The sequence below is a fragment of the Bufo gargarizans genome, chromosome 4 (assembly GCF_014858855.1).
Source record: "Bufo gargarizans isolate SCDJY-AF-19 chromosome 4, ASM1485885v1, whole genome shotgun sequence".
Lineage (NCBI taxonomy): Eukaryota > Metazoa > Chordata > Amphibia > Anura > Bufonidae > Bufo > Bufo gargarizans.
The window spans coordinates 240,514,318-240,537,960 of NC_058083.1; the positions used below are offsets into that span (position 1 = coordinate 240,514,318).

General features: G+C 42.2%; 1 protein-coding gene across 1 annotated transcript in view; it reads left to right on the forward strand.

Annotated features, from left to right (window-relative positions):
• Window positions 1–22,083, forward strand: part of LOC122935350 (collagen alpha-1(XIX) chain-like) — a 479,650-nt gene extending 457,567 nt beyond the window's left edge. Inside the window, exons 14-15 of the mRNA XM_044291115.1 lie at window positions 18,908–18,961; window positions 21,988–22,083. Of these exons, the coding sequence (XP_044147050.1) occupies window positions 18,908–18,961; window positions 21,988–22,083 (150 nt within the window). The remainder of the gene's footprint in view (window positions 1–18,907; window positions 18,962–21,987) is intronic.
• Window positions 22,084–23,643: the final 1,560 nt, after the last annotated feature.

Consider the following 23,643-nt stretch of genomic DNA (forward strand, 5'->3'; position numbering starts at 1 on the left):
TCTGATATAGCAGAAACCACTAAATTATGAAATTGCTAAATTGGGAATTGTACTTCAACCCAGAACAAAAAATGTGCTTTGACGGACACTAAATATCTTGCCCAGCAACAACAGTACAGCGGTGGGTAACGAGAGATTTAGAGGGATTTAAATTTGAGGCCTAGTATTTAGGCGCTGGGTGACAGGTATGGGTTTAGTGACAGAATTAGACTTGGAAATACACAGTAGCGGGTGTGTGTGAAGTTATTCTGAATGACCCAATGTGCACCTTCAATATTATATACCCTTTTTGGGATAGATTTCAAATAGCTCTGATATAGCAGGAACCACTAAATTATGAAATTGCTAAATTGGGAATTGTATTTCAACCCAGAACAAGAAATGTGCTTGAACGGACACTAAATAACTCGCCCAGCTACAGCACTAGGGACAGATTTAGCTGGATATAAATTTGAGGCCTAGTATTTAGGCGCTGGGTGACCGGTATGGATTTAGTGACAGAATTAGACTGGGATATGGCCAAAAAATGAACAGACTATTGCTGGTTAAATGCACTTGGTGTGACAGCTTCACCCTGATGTAGGCTTTAGCCAAAAAACAACCACACCATTGAGGGTTAAATGCACTTGGTGACAGGCGCAGCTTGCCCCTGATTTTGTATATGGCCAAAAAATGAACAGACTATTGCTGGTTAAATGCACTTGGTGTGACAGCTTCACCCTGATGTAGGCTTTAGCCAAAAAACAACCACACCATTGAGGGTTAAATGCACTTGGTGACAGGCGCAGCTTGCCCCTGATTTTGTATATGGCCAAAAAATGAACAGACTATTGCTGGTTAAATGCACTTGGTGTGACAGCTTCACCCTGATGTAGGCTTTAGCCAAAAAACAACCACACCATTGAGGGTTAAATGCACTTGGTGACAGGCGCAGCTTGCCCCTGATTTTGTATATGGCCAAAAAATGAACAGACTATTGCTGGTTAAATGCACTTGGTGTGACAGCTTCACCCTGATGTAGGCTTTAGCCAAAAAACAACCACACCATTGAGGGTTAAATGCACTTGGTCGCAGCTTGTGCTGGCGCACCACAAGACACAAAATGGCCGCCGATCACCCCAGAAAAATGAGACTGACAAACGGTCTGTGCAGCCTAAAAACAGTGAGCAATTGAGGATCAGCAGCTCAATGATCCACAGCTGCAGATCGATCAGTTAATCAAGTCCTTTGGAGGAGTTAATCTGCCTAATCTCGCCCTACTGTCGCAGCCGCAACCTCTCCCTACGCTAATCAGAGCAGAGTGACGGGCGGCGCTATGTGACTCCAGCTTAAATAGAGGCTGGGTCACATGGTGCTCTGGCCAATCACAGCCATGCCAATAGTAGGCATGGCTGTGATGGCCTCTTGGGGCAAGTAGTATGACGCTTGTTGATTGGCTGCTTTGCAGCCTTTCAAAAAGCGCCAAGAAAGCGTCACAAAAGCGCGAAGAAAGCGACGAACACCGAACCCGAACCCGGACTTTTACGAAAATGTCCGGGTTCGGGTCCGTGTCACGGACACCCCAAAATTCGGTACGAACCCGAACTATACAGTTCGAGTTCGCTCATCCCTACTTATGAAGTATAGAAAATGGTGCAGAATTTCAACAAAGGCTATGTTAGTAAGTGCAATCTAATCCTTTCACAAACACATCAGTCAACAGTAACCAGAAAGTGGTCAACCTCTTTAATTATCTTGTAGAAGGTTTGCACAATAAAATATCAATTTTTGCAGCTGACACTAAACTGCATAAAATAATTAACACAAAAGAGGACAGTATACTGCTACAGATGGATCTGGAAAGATTGGAGGCTTGGGCAGAGAAGTGGCAGATGAAGTTTAACACTGACAAATGTAAGGTTATTCACAGGGGAAGGATTAATGCAAGTTACCCGTACATACTAGGTGGTAAAACACTGGGTAATACTGACATGGGAAAGGAATTTTAGTGAACAGCAAACTAAGCTGCATAAACCAGTGTCAGGCAGCTGCTGCCAAGACCAATAAGATAATGGGTTACATCAAAAGGGGCATAGATGCACGTGATGAGAACATAGTCCTGCCACTTTACAAATCAGTAGTCAGACCACACATGAAGTACTATGTACAGTTCTGGGTCTTCTATGAAAAAGGCAGACATAGCAGAGCTGGAGAGGAATCACAGAAGGGCAACTAAAGTAATAACTGGAATGGGGGACTAAAGTACCCAGAGAGATGATCAAAATTAGGGTTATTCAGTTTAGAAAAAAGACGACTGAGGGGAGATATAATAACAATGTATAAATATAGAGATGGCCTTGCGGTTCGCCTGGAGGTCATTTCGTTGTGAACTTTGCTAGGTTGTGGTTCGCCACTATGGGGTTGTCCACCGACGCCATATTATTTTACATTGTGAAGAACTTTAACTCATGACAGGTCGTACTTGTATAGGTGTGCTATCGATAGGTGTGACTTACTGAGGGGTGTGATATACTTATTATATACTTTCTAACATAGAAAGAATATTATAGTGCATTTGTATTGTGTGATATACCAGTTGCCCCCCCCAAAAAGTGATTGAGGCAGGGGTGTTAAATGCCAATATTATACTTTCTATATAGTGCATTTGGGTAGTGCAGCATTTGTTTGCGGTTCTGCTGCGTTACCGCAGCTACTCAGAGTGACAAACGCTATTGGAACATATAATTTCAACTGATGTGATATACCAGTTGCCCCCCCAAAAAAACTGATTGAAGCAGTGGTGTGATATACCAATAATATACTTTTTATGTAGTGCATTTGGGTAGTGCAGCATTTGTTTGTGACAAGTGCTATTGGAAAAAAAAAATTCAACTGGTGTGATATACCAGTTGCCCCCCCAAAAAAACTGATTGAAGCAGGGGTGTGATATACCAAGAATATTCTTTCTATATAGTACATTTGGGTAGTGCAGCATTTGTTTGCGGTTTTGCTGCATTACCGCAGCTACACAAAGTGACAAACGCTATTGGAACAAATAATTTCTATTGGTGTGATATACCAGTTACCCCCCAAAAAACCTGATTGAAGAAGTGGTGTGATATACCTTCTTCCACAAATACTGCTCTTCTATAGGGACTTTTGTCACGGGGTCATTTTGAAAATGACAGCCAGAGGAAGAGGCAGGCTATTCCACAGGGGTGTTAGGGGTCTGGCAGGTGCACCAAGCTGGAGCCTAAGTTGCTGAAGGAGAAAAATAATCCAGCTTCCAAGACGGCGGTAATAATACATGATAATCTTTATTTCATGGGTGCATGAAATAAAGATTATCACGTATTACTACCACCATCTTGGAAGCTGGATTATTTTTCTCCTGTTGTTTTCTTACATGCCTGGTTCCTGGCGTTTTTCCGGGTCTTCCACTGGTGGTGAATCAGTGAGCTCCGCCACATTCTTCTGTGTTTTCCTAAGTTGCAGAAGGTGCGTGCGATTACATCAAAGGACGCACCAGAGTTGGTTGAGTGGCTCACTCAACCTTCCACGTCTGCTCCCTCCTCATCCTCTCTATCTGCACCCTCTTCACACCCCCAAAGACACCACCACCACCACCAGAGGAATTATTTTTCCATCCATTTTTAAGACCTTACCGACCTTACCAGTCTTGGCATCGGATCAAGAAGAGGAGGACTCAACGGTCACCACCAAGCAGTATGACGACAGTACACAGATCAGCCCAAGGAGGATGGTCCCCACTGTTGCTACCTACTCCGAGATTTCTAATGTCAGTGGTGGTGAAGGTGACGATGATGACTTGTCGATGGACGTCAAGTGGGTGCCCACCAGAGAGGAAGAGGAAGGTATTTCAGAGGGAGAGACGGAGCAGCAGATAGGGACAGCAGATAGGGAGGAGAAGGAGGAGAAGCAGGCAGAACTTACAGTGCACAGGAGGCAAACAGCAGACTGCTAATGTATCTGGAACAAGCCATCCACCATGCACGGTCACATATGGTGCTCCCAGGACGCCAGCACATGGCTCCGCAGTGTGTTTTGTTTTTAACGTGTCCACTGTTGACAATAGTGTTGCCAACTGCAGCCTGTGCTGTCAACGCATAAGTCGTGGTAAGCCCAACACTCAGCTAGGGATGACCGCCTTAAGAAGGCACATAGCCTCCCATCACCGAGCCCTGTGGGAGCAACACTTCCGGCACTCCACGTCCTTCCTCTTCTCCTTCTCCTCTCTCCTCCCATTTGTCCTCCACTCCACCTTCCACCGTGCCGTTGTTGCGTTCTTCTGGCAAAAGGCAGGCTTCCATGGCACAAATGTTCGAGCCTAAAAAGATGATGACGTTGGATAACCCTCTTGCCCAACAGAGGACCGCTGGCTTGTGGGACCGCTGGCTTGCTGACGTTCAGCGGCAACACCACCTGCCCATCAGACTTCTGATTTGTGACTGCCCGACGCGCTGGAACTCCACTTTGTATATGATTGATAGGCTGCTCCAGCAGAAACGTGCAGTTAACGACTACCTGTACGAACTTTGCGGCAGGACAGGTTCTGGGGAGGTTGTTTTTTTTCATCACGCGAGTGGCTGCTCATGTGCGACACATGCAGACTTCTGCGGCCATTTGATGAGATCACCAAACTGGTCAGTCGCAGCCAGGGCGCCATCAGTGACTTCGTACCTTTTGCCCTCTTTCTGGAGCGTGCATTGCATTGCGTCATTGATCAAGCTGTCGAGTAGGAGCAGGAAGATGATGAAGTCGCAATGCTGGATCAATTCCCAGGGTTTGCTACTCCATCTGAGACAAGTAAACAGGAGACTGAAGAGGAGTCAGAAGAGGATGTGCCGGGGTGGAGGACGAGCAAGAAGAGCATGCTTTAAACTTTTCTGGGATCCCTGGTGTTGTCCGTGGCTGGGGAAGGAGACCAATGATGACATTATCCTGGACGATGAGCAGGAGCCAGGCCACTCCACTACTTCCAGTTTTGTGCAAATGGGGGCCTTCATGCACCAGTATTTGAAGAGGGACCCCCGTATAAAAAGCATAAAGGGCAAGGACCAGTACTGGGTTGGAATGCACTTATACCCTCGGTACAAACACAAAATGGTGGACATGTTACCACCATCACAGAGGGCTGTCAGAATGCAGCACTTCCAGGCATTGCTTTGAGAAATGCTGCATTCTGCTTTTGCGGGCACTGGCAGAGGATTTTCCACTCACAGAGAGACAGTTGCAGGTACCAATCCAACAGCGCATGCAAGAAGAGGGCGGTTTTAAGATGTGTTGGTCACTTCGGTTATGAGATCATTCTTTCAGCCAACCCATCGACAGCCGCCCTCTGGATCCAGCCTCGGGGAACGCCTAGACCGACAGGTGTCCGACTATACAGCCGATGTGGATGCTATGAGAAGCGAGGAAGCCCTGGACTACTGAGTGTGCAGGATTGACCTGTGGCCAGAGCTGACACAATTTGCCATGGAACCATTGGCTTGCCCCTCTTGCAGTGTCCTGTCCGATAGGAAGTTGAGCGCAGCAGGGGGGATTGTGACCGATCAGCGCACTCACTTAGCTCACAACAGTGTGGACTACGTTACATTTCTAAAAATGAATGAGACATGGATCTCAGAGGAATTCAACACATGTGACGACCACATTTAATTGAGTTTCCTCATGACAGCCCACAAATATCCGCCACAACCCAGAACAAATAATGTTCCCTGTCTTGTGTAAATACAGCGGCATAAAAGGCCTTTTCTGTCCAGTGAATGTCTAATGTTTTGGGCCTCGGAGGAATTCAACTCCTGTGACAACCACATGTTTCAACTATTATCATTACGTTTTTTTTCAAGAGGGGGAATTTTGTTAGCAATGTTTTTAATTCAATTTTATATTTTTAGTTCTTTTAAACATATGTACCTCCAGCCACATAATCACTTGATTTTTTTCTGTAAGGTCAATGCATCATTTTTGGGGCCGGTAATACACTGGCCCGCAGTAAAATTGATATCCAATGACCGTGTAATCTACCTCCAGCCACATACTTGTTCTTTTCTGTTCGCTGAATGCATAATTTTTGGGGCCTGTAGTCCACTGGCCTGCTGTAAAATTGATAGCCATTGACCATATAATATACCTCCGGCAACATAATCACTTGATCTTTTCTGTCCGGTGAATGCCTAATTTTTGGGGCCTGTAGTCCAGTGGCCTACAGTAAAATGCTTATCCATTCTAGGCTCCGACAGGGCACATTTCTGAGAATTTCCCTTTAAGATGCATAAAAATGTCCCCTGATTAAGATACATATTTTTTTGTTGGAATTTTTGTCATTGATCCCCCTCTAGTATGTCACTGTCCATGTTGTGGGTCTATTTGTGCACTTCTACTAAGTATTTGGTGGCTGCAAATATGAGCTGAAGGTTTTTCAGGTTCGCCTGCCATTAAAGTGAATGGGGCCCACTTGCGATTTGCGAACATTTGATCACCTTCCCAGCCGATGTTCGTCCATCACTACATGAATGTATCAGGGGTCAGTACAGAGATCTCTCCCATCATCTATTTATACCCAAAACTGTGACGAGGGGACATCTTCTGCGTCTGAAGGAAATAAGATTTGTACACAAACATAGAAGAGGATTCTTTACTGTAAGAGCGTTGAGACTATGGAACTCTCTGCCTCAGGAGGTGGTGATGGTGAGTTCACGAAAAGTGTTCAAGAGGGGCCTGAATGTATTTCTGAAGTGTAATAATATTACAGGCTATAGCAACTAGAGATGGAATGTTGATCCATGGAGTTATTCTGATTGCCTGATTGGAGTCGTGAAGGGAAATTGAGGAAAATTGGCTTCTACTTCACAGTTGTTTTTTTTTTGCCTTCCTCTGGATCAACTTTTAGTATAACAGGCTGAAGTAGATGGACAGGTGTCTTTTTTCAGCCTTATAAACTATGTTACTTACATACCTTAAATTGCACCTATTCAATGAAACCAATAATCACAGTATAAAATATGGTGGAAAGCAAAAATATTAGCCTCTCTTGAGGCAAAAGGTAAATCTCAGACTGCCCCATATTCCCACTGGAAAATGCAGATACAGTGTAGTTACTAATCCCAGCTGGGTCCTATTCACACAACCAAGAATTTGTGAGAACCTACTCTCTGTATAAAAATTGAGTACAGTCGGACAGTTGCAGGAAAGCTTTTCTATGCTGTCTCTAGATTTTATTCCATAGACAAGCTATAACTTGTACACTGCAATCTAAAGCCTCATTCACACGTCAGTGTTTTGGTCAGTGATTTCCATCAGTGAGTGTGAGCCAAAACCAGGATTGGAGCCTACACAGACATAAGGTATAAGGGAAAGATCTGCACCTGTTCTGTGTTTAGAGCTGCACCTGGTTTTGCCTCACAATCACTGATGGAAATCACTGACCAAAACACTGCCGTGTAAATGAGGCATATATCTTATTGTCATACCCCAGTGCTTATGCGAGGAACATTTCTACAGGTTTCCTGCTGACGTACTCTGTGCTTCCAGCAGGAGCGATTCTGGCATACAAATCTTCTGGGGCGATATCTGCTCCTATCCTGTACCAATGCGGCCTAAAAATAGGTAAAAATGAAAATTGCTCGCATTGTTTTAAGGTGTGCTTTTAAACTAAAGAAATTGCACATTTATGTTTTTATACTTCAGCCATTTTTAAGTTCTTATTTCTAAACGTGAAGCTGGAATATCTAGCAGCTCCACTTCAGATATTTGCTAGATTTGTGCTATGAAGAATTTGTTTAAAGCAGAACATAGAGTACTTGCTTAGATGTTTATATCTCTTAGGTTTGTAGTCTGAAGAAAGAATTAATAGTACTTTAACCACTCCAGGACAATCACAGTAAATTTACTGTACGTGTTTTTTTTTTTCTGATCCTTATGCCGAACTAAAGAAATGTGGGTTCATTATTCTACTGCCAATTACAGGTGAAACTCGAAAAATTTGAATATCATGCAAAGTTCATTTATTTCAGTAATGCAACCTAAAAGGCGAAACTAACATATCAGATAGACTCATTACATGCAAAGCGAGATATTTCAAGCCTTTATCTGGTATAATTTGAATGATTATGACTTACAGCTTATGAAACCCCAAAGTCTCAATTTTGAGGTACCCTTTGCTCAGGGGGTATGGAATAATTAGCTGACTAGAGTGTGACACTTTGAGCCTAGAATATTGAACCTTTTCACAAAATTCTAATTTAAAGCTGCATTACTGCAATTCCTTTTAATTTGCATTACTGAAATAAATGGACTTTTGCACGATATTCTAATTTTTCGAGTATATATTTCCACCCCCACACCTACACTATGAGGCATGGATGATATCTTTAGTACCAAAAACACAAGAACTATGATAACCATAGTGCTTGCAGGAAAAGTGTGTTACAGTGAAGGCCTTCACTGTAATTCTACATAGCTTTAGCCTGTCATAGAGAACTGGAAAATCAGCTCCTTGTCTTGCAAAATCAGAGCACTAGTATAAAACTAATAAGAAGTCTGTTTCTGGCAGCAACATACTGTACTTGGCATCTATATGCACAGATGAATTAAAATATTAATTTTGTGGTAAAATAATTGGATGAACCAACTGTCTTAGAACATAATGTGGAAAAAATAAGAGAATATGGCTTTTCTCTTAGATGTTTTTTGCCAATATTTCTCTTTATCAGACATCCTATACATAATGATAAGTACCCCTCTATTACCAGTGACCCAATCAATTAGACAGTTACCCAACAGGAAACCACTTCCCCAGTCAAAGCATCCGATTTGTATGTACTGTACCAGCATTTCAAGTGGTACCATATCAAGATATGTGATGTCCAGTGACCCAGTCCAGTATAGGACTTACTTTCTCATGGAAAAGATCGGATTAGTTTGACAGGACCAGTCCCTCATTTACCCATTCTATGAAGTTATGCACTTATTTTCATGCATGTACTTCAGATTAGCATCTTTTATTAAACCTTCAAATACTTTACCCAAAATACCAAAGAAAGGTTAAAATTACAGATTCCACCTTTCGTTTTTGACAGCTCCTTTAGAAAATGAAAGGTGGAATCTGATTGGTTGCTATGGGTAACTAAGCCAGTTCTCCTTTACACCAGTTTGATAAATGACCCCATAAGTAATTTTATAGACAAACCCTTGTTTCTAATATTTAAAGGGGTATTTAGCACTTTCTGTAGTTGTTTTCAACCAAAACCATGATGCACTTCTCCTTGATCTGCAATAGCAACAGCACCACCCTTAACAATGCTTAACTAGTTTATAGCTCCTCCCACCCAGCTAGTTACTTCCCCATTACTACCCCTGTTGCTGTTTTGACAGGTGCATGGATATAGCTTCAAAGTAAATAAGCAAGAGATGAATAAACATGGTCATATGTCCACAGCCCAAAATTAAAGATAGGAGCAAAAAAGGTAAAAGAAATACATCACAAAATTACAGCTACCTTCATAAATTATTATTTTATATTTATAATAATATAATATTTTATATATCATGTAATATTAATATTAATAATAATTAGGGATGAGCGAACTCGAACTGTATAGTTCGGGGTGTCCGTGACACGGACCCGAACCCGGACATTTTCGTAAAAGTCCGGGTTCGGGTTCGGTGTTCGTCGCTTTCTTCGCGCTTTTGTGACGCTTTCTTGGCGCTTTTTGAAAGGCTGCAAAGCAGCCAATCAACAAGCGTCATACTACTTGCCCCAAGAGGCCATCACAGCCATGCCTACTATTGGCATGGCTGTGATTGGCCAGAGCACCATGTGACCCAGCCTCTATTTAAGCTGGAGTCACATAGCGCCGCCCGTCACTCTGCTCTGATTAGCGTAGGGAGAGGTTGCGGCTGCGACAGTAGGGCGAGATTAGGCAGATTAACTCCTCCAAAGGACTTGATTAACTGATCGATCTGCAGCTGTGGATCATTGAGCTGCTGATCCTCAATTGCTCACTGTTTTTAGGCTGCCCAGACCGTTTGTCAGTCACATTTTTCTGGGGTGATCGGCGGCCATTTTGTGTCTTGTGGTGCGCCAGCACAAGCTGCGACCAAGTGCATTTAACCCTCAATGGTGTGGTTGTTTTTTGGCTAAAGCCTACATCAGGGTGAAGCTGTCACACCAAGTGCATTTAACCAGCAATAGTCTGTTCATTTTTTGGCCATATACTAAATCAGGGGCAAGCTGCGCCTGTCACCAAGTGCATTTAACCCTCAATGGTGTGGTTGTTTTTTGGCTAAAGCCTACATCAGGGTGAAGCTGTCACACCAAGTGCATTTAACCAGCAATAGTCTGTTTATTTTTTGGCCATATCCCAGTCTAATTCTGTCACTAAATCCATACCGGTCACCCAGCGCCTAAATACTAGGCCTCAAATTTATATCCCGCTAAATCTGTCCTTAGTGCTGTAGCTGGGCGAGTTATTTAGTGTCCGTTCAAGCACATTTCTTGTTCTGGGTTGAAATACAATTCCCAATTTAGCAATTTCATAATTTAGTGGTTTCTGCTATATCAGAGCTATTTGAAATCTATCCCTAAAAGGGTATATAATATTCAAGGTGCACATTGGGTCATTCAGAATAACTTCACACACACCCGCTACTGTGTATTTCCAAGTCTAATTCTGGCACTAAACCCATACCTGTCACCCAGCGCCTAAATACTAGGCCTCAAATTTATATCCCGCTAAATCTGTCCCTAGTGCTGTAGCTGGGCGAGTTATTTAGTGTCCGTTCAAGCACATTTCTTGTTCTGGGTTGAAATACAATTCCCAATTTAGCAATTTCATAATTTAGTGGTTTCTGCTATATCAGAGCTATTTGAAATCTATCCCTAAAAGGGTATATAATATTCAAGGTGCACATTGGGTCATTCAGAATAACTTCACACACACCCGCTACTGTGTATTTCCAAGTCTAATTCTGGCACTAAACCCATACCTGTCACCCAGCGCCTAAATACTAGGCCTCAAATTTATATCCCGCTAAATCTGTCCCTAGTGCTGTAGCTGGGCGAGTTATTTAGTGTCCGTTCAAGCACATTTCTTGTTCTGGGTTGAAATACAATTCCCAATTTAGCAATTTCATAATTTAGTGGTTTCTGCTATATCAGAGCTATTTGAAATCTATCCCTAAAAGGGTATATAATATTCAAGGTGCACATTGGGTCATTCAGAATAACTTCACACACACCCGCTACTGTGTATTTCCAAGTCTAATTCTGGCACTAAACCCATACCTGTCACCCAGCGCCTAAATACTAGGCCTCAAATTTATATCCCGCTAAATCTGTCCTTAGTGCTGTAGCTGGGCGAGTTATTTAGTGTCCGTTCAAGCACATTTCTTGTTCTGGGTTGAAATACAATTCCCAATTTAGCAATTTCATAATTTAGTGGTTTCTGTTATATCAGAGCTATTTGAAATCTATCCCTAAAAGGGTATATAATATTCAAGGTGCACATTGGGTCATTCAGAATAACTTCACACACACCCGCTACTGTGTATTTCCAAGTCTAATTCTGGCACTAAACCCATACCTGTCACCCAGCGCCTAAATACTAGGCCTCAAATTTATATCCCGCTAAATCTGTCCCTAGTGCTGTAGCTGGGCGAGTTATTTAGTGTCCGTTCAAGCACATTTCTTGTTCTGGGTTGAAATACAATTCCCAATTTAGCAATTTCATAATTTAGTGGTTTCTGCTATATCAGAGCTATTTGAAATCTATCCCTAAAAGGGTATATAATATTCAAGGTGCACATAGGGTCATTCAGAATAACTTCACACACCCGCTACTGTGCATTTCCAAATCTAATTCTGTCACTAAACCCATACCTGTCACCCAGCGCCTAAATACTAGGCCTCAAATTTATATCCCGCTAAATCTCTCGTTACCGCTGTCCTGTTGTGGCTGGGAAAGTTATTTAGTGTCCGTCAAAGCACATTTTTTGTTCTGGGTTGAAATACAATTCCCAATTTAGCAATTTCATAATTTAGTCGTTTCTGCTATATCAGAGCTATTTGAAATCTATCCCTAAAAGGGTAGATCATATTGAAGGTGCACATAGGGTCATTCAGAATAACTTCACACACACGCTTCTGTGCATTTCCAAGTCTAATTCTGTCACTAAATCCATACCGGTCACCCAGCGCCTAAATACTAGGCCTCAAATTTATATCCCGCTGAATTTGAATACAATACATTGGGCCAAATAATATATTTGTTGTTGTGGTGAACCATAACAATGAGAAAAACATCTAGTAAGGGACGCGGACGTGGACATGGTCGTGGTGGTGTTAGTGGACCCTCTGGTGCTGGGAGAGGACGTGGCCGTTCTGCCACATCCACACGTCCTAGTGTACCAACTACCTCAGGTCCCAGTAGCCGCCAGAATTTACAGCGATATATGGTGGGGCCCAATGCCGTTCTAAGGATGGTAAGGCCTGAGCAGGTACAGGCATTAGTCAATTGGGTGGCCGACAGTGGATCCAGCACGTTCACATTATCTCCCACCCAGTCTTCTGCAGAAAGCGCACAGATGGCGCCTGAAAACCAACCCCATCAGTCTGTCACATCACCCCCATGCATACCAGGGAAACTGTCTCAGCCTCAAGTTATGCAGCAGTCTCTTATGCTGTTTGAAGACTCCGCTGGCAGGGTTTCCCAAGGGCATCCACCTAGCCCTTCCCCAGCGGTGAAAGACATAGAATGCACTGACGCACAACCACTTATGTTTCCTGATGATGAGGACATGGGAATACCACCTCTCTGCTGATTCTCTCTGATTCTCTGCTATGACATGCAGACTAATTCTCTGCTGACATGAAGACAGATTCTCTGTTACGGGACCTCTCTCCTCTGCCTGTGTGTGTGCTGGGCCTAAATATATGCCAATGGACTGTTGCAGTGGTGGCTGACGTGAAGCCTCATTCTCTGCTATGACATGCAGACTAATTCTTGCTGACATGAAGCCAGATTGTCTGTTACGGGACCTCTCTCCTCTGCCTGTGTGTGTGCTGGGCCTAAATATATGCCAATGGACTGTTGCAGTGGTGGCTGACGTGAAGCCTCATTCTCTGCTATGACATGCAGACTAATTCTCTGCTGACATGAAGACAGATTCTCTGTTACGGGACCTCCCTCCTCTGCCTGGGTGCTGGGCCTAAATATATGCCAATGGACTGTTGCAGTGGTGGCTGACGTGAAGCCTCATTCTCTGCTATGACATGCAGACTAATTCTCTGCTGACATGAAGACAGATTCTCTGTTACGGGACCTCCCTCCTCTGCCTGGGTGCTGGGCCTAAATATATGCCAATGGACTGTTGCAGTGGTGGGTGACGTGAAGCCTCATTCTCTGCTATGACATGCAGACTGATTCTCTGCTGACATGAAGCCAGATTGTCTGTTACGGGACCTCCCTCCTCTGCCTGGGTGCTGGGCCTAAATATATGCCAATGGACTGTTGCAGTGGTGGCTGACGTGAAGCCTCATTCTCTGCTATGACATGCAGACTGATTCTCTGCTGACATGAAGCCAGATTGTCTGTTACGGGACCTCTCTCCTCTGCCTGTGTGCTAGGCCTAAATATATGCCAATGGACTGTTGCAGTGGTGGCTGACGTGAAGCCTCATTCTCTGCTATGACATGCAGACTGATTCTCTGCTGACATGAAGCCAGATCGTCTGTTACGGGACCTCTCTGCTCTGCCTGTGTGCTAGGCCTAAATATATGCCAATGGACTGTTGCAGTGGTGGGTGACGTGAAGCCTCATTCTCTGCTATGACATGCAGACTGATTCTCTGCTGTCATGAAGCCAGATTGTCTGTTACGGGACCTCTCTGCTCTGCCTGTGTGCTAGGCCTAAATATATGCCAATGGACTGTTGCAGTGGTGGGTGACGTGAAGCCTCATTCTCTGCTATGACATGCAGACTGATTCTCTGCTGACATGAAGCCAGATTGTCTGTTACGGGACCTCTCTCCTCTGCCTGTGTGCTAGGCCTAAATATATGCCAATGGACTGTTGCAGTGGTGGCTGACGTGAAGCCTCATTCTCTGCTATGACATGCAGACTAATTCTCTGCTGACATGAAGCCAGATTGTCTGTTACGGGACCTCTCTCCTCTGCCTGGGTGCTGGGCCTAAATTTATGACAATGGACTGTTGCAGTGGTGGCTGACGTGAAGCCTGATTCTCTGCTATGACATGCAGACTGATTCTCTGCTGACATGAAGCCAGATCCTCTGTTACGGGACCTCTCTCCTCTGCCTGTGTGTGTGCTGGGCCTAAATATATGCCAATGGACTGTTGCAGTGGTGGCTGACGTGAAGCCTCATTCTCTGCTATGACATGCAGACTGATTCTCTGCTGACATGAAGCCAGATTCTCTGTTACGGGACCTCTCTCCTCTGCCTGTGTGTGTGCTGGGCCTAAATATATGCCAATGGACTGTTGCAGTGGTGGCTGACGTGAAGCCTCATTCTCTGCTATGACATGCAGACTAATTCTCTGCTGACATGAAGACAGATTCTCTGTTACGGGACCTCCCTCCTCTGCCTGGGTGCTGGGCCTAAATATATGCCAATGGACTGTTGCAGTGGTGGCTGACGTGAAGCCTCATTCTCTGCTATGACATGCAGACTAATTCTCTGCTGACATGAAGACAGATTCTCTGTTACGGGACCTCTCTCCTCTGCCTGGGTGCCGGGGCCTAAATATCTGAGAATGGACTGTTCCAGTGGTGGGTGACGGGAAGCCAGATTCTCTGCTATGGAACCTCTCTCCAATTGATTTTGGTTAATTTTTATTTATTTAATTTTTATTTTAATTCATTTCCCTATCCACATTTGTTTGCAGGGGATTTACCTACATGTTGCTGCCTTTTGCAGCCCTCTAGCTCTTTCCTGGGCTGTTTTACAGCCTTTTTAGTGCCGAAAAGTTCGGGTCCCCATTGACTTCAATGGGGTTCGGGTTCGGGACGAAGTTCGGATCGGGTTCGGATCCCGAACCCGAACATTTCCGGGATGTTCGGCCGAACTTCTCGAACCCGAACATCCAGGTGTTCGCTCAACTCTAATAATAATGTAATATGTTTCAAGGATGACAAAGCCTTTTTTGCTAAATTCTTGTATTGAACAGCTCTAATTGCATGATGAGTCCAGAATATTCATGAGCTCCTGGCTTTTTCCAACCCACTGTGGCTAATTAAGTTGGGGGAAAAAACTGTCACTCCATGGCAGAGGGGCAGAGAAAGCAAGAAGCTCATGAATAACAGGACTCATCGGCATGCACTTAACTAGTGACAGATTCTCTATAAGGACTCTATAATGACAGGGATTGTACCACAGTACTGGCACATAGCAAATGTGATGCCAATATTCGAAAAGGAGTCAAAAAGTGAATCCATAAACTACAGGCCTGATTGTTCACTATGGGCAAGAAAGACAGTTCTACTTTACACGATTTTGATAAGTGACCCCATTAATTCTCAGAGAACATGAGGTGTATACCAACTGGGCCTGGTGAGTTGTCCATTTTAATGTTTCAAGGCTCTTCCTAGTTCAGACAAGTGAAATTTATTGTGGAGTTTGTCTGTATTTTACTTGACATTTCATTTTCTTGTATGAATTCAGTGAAGAAAAACATTTTTAATGAGTCATCTTTGTACTTGTCACCCTACACAATTCGTCCTTTATTACAATTCAAAAGGTCTAAATTTTCACAGTTTAGCAGTTTTTAATATTTATATAATTGAAAAACATTTTAGAGTTACTCTAAAGTCCCTATTAGACTGCTCGATTTTTCAGTTTAGTTCATTTATTGGGAACAAGCATTCATAAAAACGATTGTTCCTTATAATTGGCTAGTATAATTGAGTTGCTAATCAGCAAATTCTTGTTTGTAGACTGATGGGCATCTTTCCTCAGGTTAAAAGATGCCTGATTATCAGCAGAACATCTCCATATGTAATCAAGAATGTGCTGTCGATAATCAATAGAACTGAATATGGGAGGAATGGCGGTCGTAACATTTGTTCCTTCCAGGTTCAGTTTGCATTGGTCTGTGCAGTCAGGTTGGTGCAAAAGAGTGACTAGCACAAGCACTCGTGAATGGAACAAGTGCCGCTGAGACTTCCAAGATGACACACAGTGCAATCTTGCACAAATGTTGCCTCCTCTTCAAGCAGCAGATTGGCAATAAGATATTGACGACCTATCCTTGGGATAGGTCATCAATATGTACCCGCTGCCCAACCCTGTTAAGTGTTTTCCGCTTGTTATTTATTACCCATTTTTTTATCTACAGTTTTTTCCCATTTCTAAACCTTTTATTCTCATAATGTAAGTACAGAACCTCTCTCAATGAAAAATTGAGATGCATTAAAAAAATTCTGTGAAGTTAATGACATTGTAAAACTGATAGAACTAAACCTCCCTGAAGTTCAATGGTTTTGTGGTCCCTTCAAAAAAATACCCTATAGAAATGTATTATATTATGGTCATTATTTCATAGGTGTCCTGCTACCTGCCCCTTTGTTATTTTGTCAGGACTGTTGTTAAATATTAAGTCAAAGAGGGCCTGCCTCTAGCTGGGTCCTGCACTATTTTGGAAAGGTAATTATTAGAGATAAGATAATTTCCCAAACTGTTTTTCAGGTTCACTTCAGTCGATTTGGTCCAAATAAATTCTACCAGAATTGAAAGTGCCCCATTTTCCCTGAAAAGTCATGCATGACATTTTGGAGTCTCCTAGGATTCTATCCAACCTTTTTCAGAATCTTTAATATCAAGACAGCATTTTGTTTCTCTTAATGAGAGCACTAAACTAAGACAGCATTAGTAATGTCAAAGTGACACAACATATGAGGCTATGGGTAAACGAATGGTAACTGGTGGTAACAAACAGCCTGTTTAAAAACAGGTTAAAAATTGTCAAAAATGCCTTCTTCGTTTTCTGAACTGTGAAATGACAGTTTCCATTTTAATTGATTTGTGAGGGACAAATAAAAAACACAGTGGGGGGGGGGGGGGGGCATTTTTTAAAACTACAGTTCCCATATGCCAGTCTTGATCCCCCTGCCCTGGAGTAAGGCACACTTTATTAAGGGGCAGATACCTCTTAATAAATAAGTCACATCTCTGGCGCTCCACGTGCCAGAAACTCAAGTGTACACCAGCTGAGAGCTGGCATAGACTTGAGCTATAATTTATGCCAGCTTCTGGAGCAAGTCATAGTAAATCTGATTGGTGTTGGGGAGCCCGCCCCATCCAAGCCCCATCTATTTTCTTGCCACTTCAGAACAATGGTGAGAAGGTCAAAAAGTTGCAAATTATGGTGCACATATGGCGTGGGTCATAATTTGCAATTTTCTTACGACACAATAGTGGTGTACAAACTTTAATGTGTTCCTCTTTGAATTTGTTGGAAGCCAAAGTTTGGGGGAAATTTATAATAAATTTGATTCATTTACAATCAATTAGTTCAACTCTAGTACTTTCGTTTTGTTTAGTTATTTGTTTATGAAATATACGTCTCAGTCTCCCATTTCATATTTTACTTATTTGAGGAGTGTAATTATTTTACCCCATCTGGTTTGTAAATGTTTTTTTTATTTTTTATTACTACATAGTGTTGTTGTTTTTTTTTTGCTAATAGCGGCTATATATTAGTTTATAGGGTTTAATCAAGACCCAAAAATTGTGATTTAGATCCTGATGAATAAACACAAGGAATTAAAGGAGGGTACATTTTCTTTTCCCCATGGTTATACTTTTTTTTTTTTACATTTTCTCAAGCTTTAGTCTTTATCACTTTATATAACATAATGCATTTTAAGTATTCATTTTAATTACTAATATCCAGTACTAAGGAAGATATACAGCATATCCAAAATACAAAAACCATTAACTCTTGCTCTTAAGTATGTATATATATATATATATATATATATATATATGTAATATTTAGTAGTACAAGCTATGTAGATGCTATGTAGATGCTGCTCAGCACTTGATCACGCTGGTAGCGCTGCAGTGGGAAGGGATGAATCCAATACTTCAAATGAAGAAGATCCCAGCAAACAAAATACAGGATGCGTTTTGGCCCCTCCTAGCCTTTTTCAACTGATAAAATGACATAAAGGTCTAGTGAGACTATACAGTAGCTGCTGGGATCTTCTTCATATCCAGTATTAGAAGCTGACACATTTACATTGAATTACATAACTGTAAATCCTCCTTCTGGTTATTAAAGTGTTCTTGGCTTGGAAGACTACTGTTACGTTTAAGTGGTTTTGAAAATGTTTGGTTGGCTGCTCCTTATCCCCAGTTGCTCAATCTCTGTAAATTGATCTACAAATGTCACTAATATTATAAATAAAACAAGCACTAGATGAACCTTATTTGCTTTTACTTTTAAGTGTTTATAGATGAACAAGGGAACTTAAATTTCCAATTTACCTCATGAAGCATTTTGTGAGCTTGTTAAAGGCCAACTAACAGCTAAATCAGAACTATTTATTCCTCCACTAATTTAATTCAAGTGGGTATTTAAAATCTCATAACTCTAAATGATGCTTCTTCCAGATGGTAAATTAATGTAATTTTAGCAAGAAGAGAAGTTGCACAGATATCTAGTATTTAGAACACTCGCTGATTTAATGCTTTGCACCCACCAATGCACAGATGTTGCTTATCATTTTAGTGCCAGCCTGTCTCTATATTTCCACTTACTGTGATCTGTGCAATGAAGATTGGAGGGTATTGAACATCTAAGTTGTTTTCATTATTATCACTGTGTTAATAATTCAGTAGGAATGCACACAGTTTTCAATTATAAATATGGACTTTTTCCCCCACAGGGTTTGGATGGTATTCCAGGCCTTCCAGGTCCAATTGGCCCCAAGGGAGAAAAGGTAGTATACACTTTCCATAAAATTTTCATTGCAAAGAAAATAATTGTTCATAAAAATGCAATCAAAGTTTCAAATATATTCATTTATGAAGGATTCAAATGTATTTGATATATCATAATGGGGTTTCCATACAAGGGACTTGCACATTGCTTTGTACAGTTAATGTTAACAATGCAGAATATTGCTACAGATCTGTAATGTAATAATCCAAGTAAAAAAAAAATGCATTTCAATTCGCATAAAAATATAAATTGTATTAAACATTATTACTTAAAGCATATAAGTAAGGAAAGGATCTGATAATGAATGCAGCCAGCTGGCATCCCAATCACATTAAAGGGATTATCTGGGAATTTATATTCATGACCTATCCTTAGGATAGGTCATCAATATCAGATTGTGGGTTCTACACCTCGAGCCCCTGCAGATTAGCTGTTAGAAGAGACAGATGCTCCGTAAGCGCCACTGCCTCTTTCTAAACCATGTGACGTTACCGTACATTGGTCACATGGCCTAATTGCTGCTCAACCCCATTCAAGTCAATGGGACTGAACTGCAAGATCATGCACAGCCACTATACAATTTACGGCGCTGTGAATGGAAGCTGCCAGGAGCCTTTTGCTCTCACCAGAGTGGTGAGCACAGCAGCTAACTGAAGCAGCTGCTCAGCGGGGGTGCTGGAATTTGGACACCCATCGATGTGATGATGATGACCTATCCTGAGGATAAGACATCATTATCAATTCCTGGATATCCTCTTTAAAAATCTGTGTTCTTACAATTATAGCCCAATATGCCTCTGCTATAGCTGCCACTATTTTGTGTTATATAATATTTAGTGACCACTAAAAGTAACAGCAATTCAATGTACTGCTCACTCTTGGTCACTGATTCAGAACATCAACCAACGTTTCACATATTGCATATGTGGGTGTCTGGTGAGGAAATATTGATAAGAATCCAGGTGACTTCCGTGTCCATGGAATGTCAACACCCAGGAGACACTTGTCAGCATCGCAGAAGATGGGATTAAAGTTTATTGTCCCTGCTAGTCTACTAATATTAAGGCCATTTGTATGTTTCCTTTTTGTTTTTAAGTTCAGCAGCTGAGAGAGACGTTAGCGGATAGTTAGGCTAAAAACGTCTGGCAGACTAACTTCAAAAGAAGGACAGTAGCTCTCATTAAAGAAATTCATAATTTTTCATAAAATTTGCTTCAAATACCAATGGTCCTAGCAGTGTGGTCACTGCTACAGAGCAATGTCTGATTTATCTGCTTTTTACAGTTTTAAAGGCCATTATTGCCTTTCCAAAGATGTGTTTAATGTTTAAATTGAGCAACTTTCTAAATAGTCTTCTTAAAAAATTCCTACCGGCTTTCTTCCACTTGCTGTTTGCAGGTCCGTAACTTAGTTGGTGAATCTTGCATATATCCATCAGATAACACTACTCCTGATTTATCCCACCAATGAGAGCAGCTCAGGCTGTAGCTAGTGAGGAAAGCACCTACAAGATAGTTTGATTGGAGAGGAGGTATATCATATAGACTGCATACCAGTATAGAGAGAAAGTAGAGCACCCCTGGCAAACTCTGCAGGGGGAAGGGAATCACACACACCTCAGCATCAATGACTGTCGGAGCAAGTGAGATATATAGAAGGGGAAATTGGTACAGGAATAATGCTTTGAAGAATACATGTTAGCTAATAAAGACAACAGAAAATCTGAAACTGATCAGGTTGAAAACTGAAAATCAGGGGTCTTAAAATTTATGATGGAACAATGTATAAATGTTTTATACTCAATGTATCCACTAACATATGTAAAATCATTTTTCCATTTTAAAGGATTATCCAAGAGTAAGACAGTACTCTTAGGGTGCCCAACCCGCTGTGGAGATCATACTTACCTAGTCTGCACTGTTGGGTTCGGTGTCTAACGCTTCCTCCTCTTCCTGCTGTACTGAGATCAACATCCATCAGCGGGAGGACACGTGAAGGCAGCCAATAACAAGCCACAGTGGTGACCTGCTCCCTTTTGGATCATGTGCTCAGTTGTCGTGGCCCAAAGGGAGGAGGTCACGTGTCCCCCCATCAATGGATGTTGATCTCAGTGCAGGAGGGAGAGGAAGACCCGCCCTGACGAAGCAGAGGCGAAACGCTCGTCGAGGTATTTTTGATGACTTGCACTGCTCTGTATACCCCCAATCATGTCTTGTGGTATGTATTGCACATGGCAACTTGTGGCAAATTTTGGTCACAGTGTTATTGGCTCTCCTGACCAGGTTGTGGGTGGTGTTTTTTTTTTTTTTTTTTTTTTTGGGGGGGGGGGGGGTTCTTCTTTTTACTTTTCTTTCTTCTTTCTCCTTCTAATCTATTTTCTGTTTTCATTTTTTTTCGTCCCTTTTCTCTGCCCGATTGGTTATTCCTGGGCTCATGCTGTACCATTGTTATTAAGGAGTGTTATTATACACATCCTAAATGTGTACTTGATATAGGTATCTATCCGTACAGAGGGATATACCCATGCATGTAGTAACAGGTAGGCCATTTTGTGATATTCATGTTTTATAGTGTACACTCTCTGGACATGGTGACACTTGACATGTGGAAGATCTTTTTGGGAGTAGCAGCACCATAGGTCAGATGATTTTGGCACCCTTATACATTTGTCATTTTCCTTTTATCATTACCATTATACTGTTATATATTGTGTACATGGATTTTTATGCAATAAAGTGGATATATTGTGGACTATATTGGGTATGTCTTTGTTGTTTGTGAGTGAGCAACATTATAAGTATATGTTCTGGGAGCAGTGAACCTAGTGGCGCGGACCAGGTAAGTATCAACTAAACCATAGGTCGGCCACTGTGGGAGGGCTGTCTGACTCTTGAATAACCCCTATAAGGGTGTTTGAGCTTTTAAAGTCTATTACACTGCTAATTTATCTTCTGTTATCCCTTACATGTATTCTTATGGATGATAACAAATTATTTATTCTGATACCTATTATTTCTTTGTAAGGGTGAAACTGGACCACCTGGACCTGGCAGCATCACCTGTAAGTACAGTATATGCATCAAGTACAGATTAGTATATATTCATACAGTAACCAGCTGAAAACTGTGATTTCTTTACAGCACTTTGCAATTAATAATTAAAAAGTCAAATGGAAAGCACATTTTTAAATAGCAAATAAACCATATTAGAATCTAAAGTATTACCAATTACAGTAATGTGACATTACTTTGTATGAGTGTACAGATTATTATTGGTCTATGCTGTAACTTAGTGGATTTCTAAATGTACAGCTAGAATGTTTACCAAGAATCAAAAGCCTGTTTTACTAAGCATGCGATCAATGACTATTCAATTTAGGCATAACCTTAGTCATATGATTTAAAACAGACTGATATAGCTTAAAAATCAGTGGTCATCGCTAGTGTTGATCGAACATCAAAGTGTTCGGATGCTCGGGTCGAACAGCGCGCGACCCGAGCACAATTGAAGTCAATTGGAGAACCCGAGCATTAAACCAGGCACCCCCTGATCTGAAGAGGGGAGGGTGTCTGGTTCATAGGAAAAGGTCAGAAATTGATGGAAACACTAACAAAATGGTTCGGAAACAGCATGGGGAGGATGTCTGGAGGCATCTTGGACTCCCAGGTTGCTGCTGGGAACAATGTTGTCCGAGTAGTATGCCACTTTTACAGATTTACAATAATACACACAAAACCGAAGATAACATTGATTGTAGAGGAAAAATTGTTAGGAAACATTCTTTCCTGTATATTTACTTGCATATAAAGTGCAAATGCTGCCAAAAATTACAAGGAAGAGGCATTCCGATACAACCTGTATATCACATAATGGAGGGCCACATTCACATTCTGGTACAATTGTTCAGGTAGTGGGACTACTAATATCATAAAGCCTATGCACTAATTGAAAGGGCTTCCAAAAATTACAAGGAACCGGTACTCTAATACACACATAAAGGAGGGCATCATACACCCTTAAAAATTTATAATTGATGGCCTGCTGGTGACCCTCCAAAAAATTAACACGGGAGTGGATGTGCAGGGCGGGAGGCAGCCGGGCATACGCCTTTGACAGGGGAATTGCCAGCACGTAACACAGGGGAAGAGAAGGCAGTGTTGTGACCCGCAGACACAGATTGTGGACCCAGTGTCACGGCTGAGGATGGGGAAAACCCTCAGCCGTGCGATGCCAGAAGATGTAAACCACTGCTCGGCCAGGACGAGAGAATTAGGGAGCAGGTCACCTCCTAACGCATCCCTAATCCGTCCCTAACTCCTAGCTGCATGGGCCGACCTTGAAGGTAGGAGGGCCCAAGCTCAGGAACCTCGGATCCCTACTCACCCTCCGCCGGTCCCTGGACTAGGAGTGAAGGGTAAGACGACCTGTTCCTTCCTGACACGGAGGAACAGGAGTCTCACTGGCCAAGCTGCAGGAAAAAGGGGAACAGAAACAGGCCTATGGATATGGCAGGTGAACTGCACTAGTTCCAGCCACCTGCCACAGCCTTGCTGACTGGATCCCTGTGCTGGCAAGCTGAAGTCCACACAACACAAAATGAACTCAGCACACACACATCCTCACACAGGAACCCAGATCCATAGCTGCACCGAATAACAAAGGAAAACATAAAAAAAACAT